Genomic DNA, 9010 nt, shown 5'->3' with positions numbered 1-9010 from the left:
CAGCAAGCCAAACCAGACAGAGCGGCTTCACCTGGGCTCTTGTTGCCCTTGCCAATCCCTACCAAGCCCTGGGACATGATCTCCATGGATTTCGTGGAGGGTCTTCCCCAATCTAGCCGTTTCAACTGCCTGTTGGTGATCGTCGATAAAAGGACCAAATTCAGCTACTTTTTGCCCCTAGCCCATCCTTATACAGCAGCATCGGTGGCCCAACTCTTCATCCAACAAGTTTACAAGGTTCATGGCCTTCCAGGAGCTATTGTGTCAGATCGTGACCCAGTTTTCACCAGTCATTTTTGGCAGGAGTTGTTCAAGGCCGCAGGCACTCAGCTCAGGCTCAGTACAACCAATCACCCGCAGACAGATGGCCAAACCGAACGGGTTAATCAGTGTGTGGAAACGTTCTTACGATGTTTCACACAAGCATGCCCAAGACGGTGGAGTTTCTGGATTCCGCTAGCTCAATTCTGGTACAACAACTCTCATCACTCGGCTATAGGGATGACGCCATTCAAAGCCATGTTTGGGTACGAGCCGAGGCACTGGGGGATCACAGCCGAGAACACCCGCTCGGTGCCAGCACTCAAGGCGTGGATCGAGGAAAGGGATACCGTGCAAGAATTGTTGCAGCAACATCTGAACAGAGCAAGGCAGGTGATGAAGAGTCAGGCAGATAAGAAGCGCTCGTTTCGTACATTCGAAGTTGGTGATCAAGTATTCCTAAAGCTGCAACCCTACATCCAAACCTCCGTCGCGCCAAGAGCAAATCACAAGCTGGCGTACAAGTACTACGGCCCGTTTCCGATCATTGCCAAGAGCAATGACGTCGCGTACAAGCTTCAGCTCCCTCCACAAGCAACGATTCACCCAGTGTTTCACGTTTCTCTGCTACGCCGCGTGCTGCACTCGGGTATGATGGTCGAATCTCAATTGCCTCAGTGTGCTGACGAACTTGCAGTTCCTGTAGCCATTCTTCAGTCAAGATGGAGGCTCTCGAAGGGCAAGATGCGCAAACAGGTTCGCGTACGTTGGTCCAATTCGGAAGTGCTGGGCAACACGTGGGAGGACAAGGCCAGTCTCCAGGAGCGCTTCCCGCTAGCTGAGGCTTGGTGTCAAGCCTCTACTCAAGAAGAGGGGGATGTCAACGCCCCTGACCCACCAAGGCCACGAGCCAGCAACGACAGCGACCGCGTCACCCACGCGCCACGGTCGTCAAGGCCCAGGAAGCCCAACCCGCGCGTCTTCGGGCCCACGTGGGCTAACTGAAGCCCACTGGCGCAGCTACTTGAAGGAGGAGGCGAGACGGCATCGGCATCCAGTGGATCAACGAACCGGCGGCGGCTACCTACCTCCTTCTCTCCCTCTCGAACCCTAGTTCTTCGTTCCCCATTCGAGCGCCGCTCCCTTGTACTGGATCTGTAATAGCTACTACTTCAGAGAGCATAGATCGATCCCGTACTACTACCTTATCATGCGGGAACAATCGTCTGTGAAGCAATTTTGAGTAGATAATGAAGGATAATCAAATGATGACCACACGATGTTACTAATTGCTGCTCTAATAGGTTAGCGTACGTGACCTTTGCCCGTCCAACTGGGTTTGCACCATTCCTTCCACCCACAGGAAGGCGAAAAGTAGAAGAGGGAAAACAGCAATCTAAAAAAAAAGGTAGTAGAAGAGGGAAAAAGGAGAAGTGGGGACGGAAGGAGCTCCAAGGTGGAATCCATTCCATCCCGAGACCCGAAATCCATCCATCACGCCCTTGGCCTTGGCAGCCGCAGCAGACGACTCGCCTACTCTGCGCCTGCCTGAGCCGGGGACGGGGAAGAAGGAGAGGAGGGAACCGCCGACGGAGTGGGAACAAGGTGAGCCCCGACCCCGATCTCTGTCACCGCCGTCGTCGCTCTTCGCTTCGGGCTGCTGGTTTCTCCACCCTTCTCAGCCCGCCTACTCTTCTTCTTGCTTGCTTCCCTGCTACTAACACTGCTGCCGCCGCCGCCCCCGCCCCCGCCCCCAATCCCCATATCCAACTCAAAATTGTCCATCGTATGCTGCTCGTCTAAACACGATCAAACCATCACCGTCCCCCGATTTCCGTTTCTTTTCTTGCGATGTGTTCCCTTCTCTTGTAAATCAATCGTGCAAAAAAAAAAAAAAACTAAGTACATAAATAAAGACTACTACCTGTCCTGTCAACTTGTGTAGCAATCCATCTACGCGATACTTTATCAGTTCAGTTCAATCTCCACGGCCAAGAAATGGCCCTGCAAGTTGCGTCGCCCGCCCTTTTTTTCTGGGCAACAAGCAAGAAACCCTAGCTGTAGCATCACAAGGACCGCTTCTAGTTTCTGTCAGATATGCTCAACAACATAGGTAGGTTGTTCAGCTTCCGATAACCTCCCACCCGCAATCTACTACTGGCAGCTGTTCATGTTCTGGGCTGCTTGGATCCCCCTTCTTGGCTGATAGTGAATTGCAATTTTGGTGCCCGATTTCTTTCTTTGCTATGTTATATTGTCCTTGTCTCCTAACGTTGCACTTTACTTGCCTGCAGAACCACGGCAGGTATCGACTGCCGGATCACTGTAGCAAGATGAGCGACAATCTCATGGACAAAGTTAACGCCCTGGGCGAGCGCCTCAAGATCAGCGGCGCGGAAGTCAGCCGCAAGATGTCCACCGGCGTCACTAGCATGAGTTTCAAGATGAAGGAGTTTTTCCAAGGCCAGAACATGGCCGACAAGATTGTTGACGAGGCCACCTTGGAGACCATGGACGGCCCCGATTGGGCTACCAATCTTGAGATATGCGATATGGCCAACACCGAGAGGGTCAACAGCGTCGAGCTCATCCGCGCCATCAAGAGGCGAATCATGCTCAAGAGCCCGAGGGTGCAGTATCTGGCTCTTGTCCTCCTCGAGACCATTGTCAAGAACTGCGAGAAGGCTTTCTCCGAGATTGCTGCGGAGCGGGTCCTTGATGAAATGGTGAAGCTTATTGATGACCCACAGACTATAGTCAACAACAGAAACAAGGCGCTCATGCTTATTGAAGCATGGGGAGAGTCAGGAGAAGAGCTCCGCTACCTTCCTGTGTATGAAGAAACTTACAAGGTACTTATTGATGATCATCATACATGGAATGCTCTCTTGTTAAACTGGCTAATTAACCAGAACACAGTGCTTTACTGCTGATCTGCCAAGAATCTGAGAGAGCTTATTTCGTTCCTTTTGAACTTTGGTTAATTGTGGATAATGAGATATTAAGTTACTTATGTTAACAGGAGGGATAATTAGGATGCATTTTCATAAACATTTCTTTTGTGCAGTTTACACTGCATCCATAGCACAGTGTTGTGCCTGAAACTTATATCATTGCTTCTGGTCAACTAGCGCTGTTAAACATGTGGATTTCAGTTGACATTTGGTTTTCGTTGCAGAGCTTAAGGTCTAGGGGAATTCGCTTCCCTGGCCGCGATGATGAGAGCCTTGCGCCAATATTTACTCCTCCCCGTTCAGTACCTGCAGCTGAACCATATTCTGATGCAGCACAGGACGGGTATCAAGAAATTCCAGATGAAAGTTTTGCTCCAGTTCGTGCTGCCCCTTCTGTACAAGTCGACGAGGCTTTTGAGGTGGCTCGTAATAGCGTTGAACTTCTTTCCACAGTGCTATCATCATCTCCACAAAAAGAGGCTCTAGAGGTTAGTCTTTTCTTTTGCCGGTCAATTAGAAACTCCCGCTTATGTGAGTAGTTCATGTTGTTCAGCTTGGAATCTGTGATATAGGCAATGTGCAGTCTGTGATGTCGGCATCTCAAAAGGCAGGGTTGAAGTTTTGTTATCTTTATACATGACTACTCCCTCTGTCCGGGTTTATGAGGTCCCCTTTCATTTTGAGCCAAAGTTTGACCATGTATTTAACTGATATAATATAAACTATATGTCATGAAAACTATATCATAGAAAACCTCTTTCAAATATAAATTCAACAATATATTTCGGGTAGCATATACTTTATATATTTTTAGTTAAATACATGGTCAAACTTAGACCCAAAATGCAAGGGGGCCTAATAAACCCGGACGGAGGTAGTATATGTTAAGGAAATTACATATTGGTTGCTAGCATTTGTTACATTTAATGGTCTTTTTTAGTATACTGCAACAATGGCCCTGGCCAATCAACCTGTTATCCCTTATTACCTTATCACAGTCTCGGCGCAGAGCAGTATCTGAAAGTAAGTACTCCCTCCGTCTCAAAATAAGTGTCTCGAGATTAGTACAACTTTGTACTGAAGTTAGTTCAATGCTGAGACACTTATTTTGGGACGGAGAGAGTAGTTAACTGACAGTTTGCAAAAGAACTTCATCTATTATTTTTATCTGTTTATTCAGATATCTGATTCAATATTATACCAGTACGATGCTATCATCAACTCCGTGTCCTGATTCTCTACTGCACCTCACATACATGCAGGATGACTTGACTACCACCCTGGTCCAGCAATGCCAACAGTGTCAATACACGATCCAGAGAATCGTTGAAACTGCAGGTGATAATGAGGCTCAACTCTTCGAGGCACTGAGTATCCACGATGAACTCCAGAAAGTTCTGTCCAAGTACGAAGACCTCAAGGAGCCCATCGTCGCAGAGCCTGAGCCAGAACCAGCGATGATTCCAGTCACGGTGGAGCCTGAGGAATCCCCACGCGCTGTTGGCAAAGACACCCCCTCGAGGAAATCAGCTGGGTCCGGTGGTCGCTCTAGCGGCGGGGATGACTTGCTTCAGGATCTCGACGACATGATCTTTGGTAAGAAAGCCGGCACCGCCTCCCAGCAGGAAAGGACTCCCCGGAAGGAGCAGAAGGACGATTTCATCGGCTTATGATCAACGGGTATAGATATCTGTCCGGCTGAAACTTGTCATAAAGGTGTTGCGTGCTCAGTGCATTTCCAAACCATGATACAGGTTTGTGCTTGCGCGTCTATCTTCTCCTGTATCCCGGGGATTGCTGCACAGTGGTAGATGTTTAACGTCGCATTGAGTTTCATGTGGGACTCCTTTTCTTTCTGTGATTGTTATGCGAGCCAAATTATTGAAATGCTGGGGCTGCTCTCATGCATGGCATGGGTAAGTATATAAGTTTGTACATCGCATGGGTAAGTATATAAGTATATAAGACGGGGTCTGCTCGTTCATCACGATTTTTGAAATCTATATGTTTTGTCACCCAAGTTATTTTGAAGACTGAAAGAATTCAGCGACGAACGAAAGGCATAAATGTGCTTATCTTCTTCATTAATGTTCAAAATCGACAGGTTATAACATGACGCAGTTGCTCGCTTACAGGCCAGGAATAGCTGAGCCCTCCTTGGCACGCACACTTACAACGCCAACGGGTCGTCACGCTGATCATTGGCTCTGGCCCATAGAGATTAGGTTGTCAGGGGACGACTAACTGGAGTGTACTTTTCACTCAAAAACAAAAAACCTTTCCCTAGAAAAAAAAAATTGGAGGTACCCCTTCGTGGGTGATCTCGAGCGGTCACTCGGGAGTGCACCCTGCGACATGTGGTGGTGCGTTCAGCCGCCGCCATGTGTCACAAGCTGAATGCACCCATGGAGAAGTTTTTTTTGCACATGTGTTAGGTATTTTTTCGTTTTTTCTTGAGTTTTTTGATTTTGCATGGTCTTTTTTAGGTTTTTGTCTTCTTTACTCTTTTTTCTCATGTGAAGCACACCATGTGAAAAATAAAAACATGCTTCACGATGAAGCACAACACGGTTGTGGTTTACGAAAAAGCACAACTGTGCTTTAGTATGACAACTGTACTTTTTGGAAAGTAAAGTACGGTTGTACTTCTCAAAAGCGAACAACATAGTTCACGAAAAGGAACAACGGTGCTTGTCATGAAGTACATATGTGCTTTGCGAAAAATGAAAAACACAATTGTACTTTTTGCTTCCCACAGTTGTATTTTTCAAAAAATGAAAACTACAACTCTCCTCGTGAAGCACAATTGTAGTTGTGTTTCTCGCGGAAGCACAATTGTATTTCTCAAAAAGTGAAAAGCACACTTATCTACTACCCCTATAAAAGGAAGAGAGGGCGGAGAACCAGACAATCACAACCATCCATCATCAACATCTAATGGTCTGTTTAACGCTGCAAGCCAGGCAGTAAGGCAACAAACCATCTATCATTAATCCAGCCCTCCTCGCTGTTAAAAAAAAGAACCAAACCGTTCGCACGACCCCCTCTCGCCCCCGACCTCTCGTCCCTTCCTCCTCCCGCGCCGTTCGCCGCCCCGCGCCAGGTCGCCGCCGGAGCCACCGGAGCCTGCGCCCTTCCCCGAGCCGCCGCAGGTCGCCGCCGGAGCCGCCCCGCCCCGCGCCCTTCGCCGAGCCGTCGCCGGTCTGGAGCCGCCGCAGGTCGCGCCGACGACGCCGACGAACCCGCCCAAAGCTGGATCCGCTGCGGGTCGCGTCGGAGCCGCCAGCACCCGCCGCAGGTCGCGCCGCCGCGGGTCGCCACCGCCCTTGGCCGCAGTCCCTTGTCCGCAGTTCGCCCCTGGAGCCGGAGCCTCCTTCGCCCCACGCCCTTCGCAGCAGGTCGCCCTCGTCGCACATTGGCCTTTTTCTTTTTTAAATGAGCTGAATTGGAACACGGATATGTACTACTCTAACTTTTGTTCAGAAGAATTCTGATGCATCCAAATAGCATAATAGGTTAACAATATATGTTCTCTATTGAAACCATGGTCGTGCATATTCAGAAGCTATATTGATTTCTTGATTTTCTTAGAATCGTTTTGTTGAATAATTTTGTTTTGTGAATAATTTGAAAGGCGTATCGAGGATGGTTGGCATTCAATCAGTCTCATATTTGTTTCTTTGATCCTTTTCTTTTTTTATTGTTATAGACTATCGTTGCAATTTAACCTTAATTTGTATCCACCTCCGCTACAGAGCCTATCATTGTATTTAACTTGGATTTGTTGTTCGATGAATGATCCTTATGGATTGAACTAAGCTTGCCCCTATCATATGTTTTTATCCAGAACTATGTCATAGTTTCCCTTTAATTGCATCAATTTTTAGTGTCTCAAATAACTCCACTATTAATCCAGGTTGGAAAACTATCAGGAAACATAAAAACCCAACTCATCTTTTCCTTGCAGATTCATAACCAACCAGGCACAAATTCTTTTTGGTCATGCTTATAGACTTGCTACTGCAGCTGGCTCCCTTGACACCTTGCCAAATGCACCTCCGAAATAAGTATAGCTGCACACGTATAACCCTTCAGAAGCACATGATGTTTGTTGGTTTGTTCATTATTGTTCCTCCATTTTTTGGATAGACTTTGAGTGATGCTACAAGCTACATCATCAGATCGCTCATTCGCAGATAAAAAGAAAATACCATCATTGGTTCTAAATGTACATGATTTTTTTAAAATGCCTGCTCTGTAAGAAAAGTAAATTTCCCACGCCTATCATTGTATTTTTTAAAAATTTTAAAATTGCCCATGCCTTTCATTTGATTGATGTTCTGAAGATGCTTACTCAGGTCCAGGTTCCCCGATGATGTGCCGAATTGAGCTTCTCAATATTGAACGAATATTGCATGACAAATCTGCATAACAACTCATAATATGCCTCTGTAGACAGCATGCAGAAAACCAACAGTCCAGGTTCTCCAATGATATACGACATTTAGGCAATCTCACTAAGAATAATTTATATCTTCTTTTTTTGCCTCCTCCCTAACAATGCATACTTTATTTCTACAGGTTCAGAACATTGGCACTCATCGGCATCTACAACATCTAAGGTCCTTTTCGTCACATATTCATATTTACTTGAGTTTGTGCTTACTTTGTTTGCAACATTTAAGAATTGAGCTTCTCAAAATTGCATGAATATTGCATGACAAATCTGCATAACAACTCATAATATGCCTCTATAGCATCGTTTTTGTCATCCTACTGATGTAGGATGTTCCCCATTTTTTTAACATGCCACAGATGAGGAATCATCGTTCGCATGCGTTACGATCAGGGGATTGTTCCCCATTTAAAGATCCGACGAATACACCTACTCATGATACTACAAACCAGACACATTCTTCTTCATCACTCGATGTGCCACGAACTCCATTGAGCAACATAACCAACTCAGTTGTTAATCAAGATGGTGAAAAACCAAAAAGTGGTAAAAATTGGTATGCACGAATGTCCGATGAGAAGAGAGCGGAGTACAACCAGAAGCGGCGCATGGCCCGAGCACACAAGAAGGTTGCATCTGTTGATGGATTAAAGGTAAGAAAAAGTGGCAGAAAAGAAGCCAAAGGGGTTGGGGACAAGTTGGAAGGATTGTTTATGCACACCCTGCTGATGGTGAGAGGTACTTCCTGAGAGTGCTTCTAAATCATATAAGAGGTGCCACTTCATATGAGGATTTTAGAACCGTAAATGGATGGCTTTGCTCGACCTTTAGGGAAGCGTGTGAGCTCATGGGCCTAATAGAGACTGACAAATCTCTTGACGACTGCTTGACTGAGTCTGCTACTTTCCAGATGCCATATGCTCTAAGAAGGTTTTTTGCAACTATTCTTGTGTATTGCGAGGCGACCAACATCCGTGCATTGTGGGAGAAGCATTTGGAGTCAATGTCTGAGGATTATCGTCGTACCCAGTCCAACCAGGCTGAACTGGAACAGATGGTCCTTAGAGACATCCGGGATTTGGTTCATTCGATGGGCAAAGATATTAAAAGCTATGACCTTCCGGAGCTGGTTGAGACCGGTGATGGTTCCGGCGACGTCCTAAGGGAAGTTCAAGAGGAGTTGTTAGACGGTGCGGATCAAAAGCATCTGGATCTATATACATCCCTGAACATTGAGCAGAGAGCTGGGTTTGAGGAAATTTTGGATCACATGGTGAAAAACAGGAAACATGTTTTCTTTATTGATGGTCCTGGTGGCACGGGGAAGACTTATCTCTAC

The 9010-nt window shown here is 46.7% G+C and overlaps 1 protein-coding gene across 1 annotated transcript; it reads left to right on the top strand.

Annotated features, from left to right (window-relative positions):
* The first annotated feature begins 1576 nt into the window (after positions 1–1576).
* On the top strand, positions 1577–5218 carry LOC123050492 (TOM1-like protein 1). Its single transcript, XM_044473278.1, has 4 exons — positions 1577–1866; positions 2556–3113; positions 3440–3703; positions 4478–5218. The coding sequence occupies exons 2-4, from the start codon at positions 2595–2597 to the stop codon at positions 4886–4888; spliced, it is 1194 nt and encodes a 397-aa protein (XP_044329213.1). The 5' UTR covers positions 1577–1866; positions 2556–2594; the 3' UTR covers positions 4889–5218.
* Positions 5219–9010: the final 3792 nt, after the last annotated feature.

Source organism: Triticum aestivum, chromosome 1A (genome assembly GCF_018294505.1).
Source record: "Triticum aestivum cultivar Chinese Spring chromosome 1A, IWGSC CS RefSeq v2.1, whole genome shotgun sequence".
NCBI lineage: Eukaryota > Viridiplantae > Streptophyta > Magnoliopsida > Poales > Poaceae > Triticum > Triticum aestivum.
The sequence above is the reverse complement of the archived record's forward strand: the minus strand, read 5'-3'. Positions and strand labels throughout refer to the sequence as shown.

Bases quoted from the DNA above. Each gene is read 5' to 3' on its own strand.
- LOC123050492 (XM_044473278.1), top strand. From the start codon at position 2,595: ATGAGCGACAATCTCATGGACAAAGTTAACGCCCTGGGCGAGCGCCTC. The intron at 3,114-3,439 runs GTACTTATTGAT...TTTTCGTTGCAG, and splicing joins TGTATGAAGAAACTTACAAG to AGCTTAAGGTCTAGGGGAAT. The intron at 3,704-4,477 runs GTTAGTCTTTTC...ACATACATGCAG, and splicing joins CACAAAAAGAGGCTCTAGAG to GATGACTTGACTACCACCCT.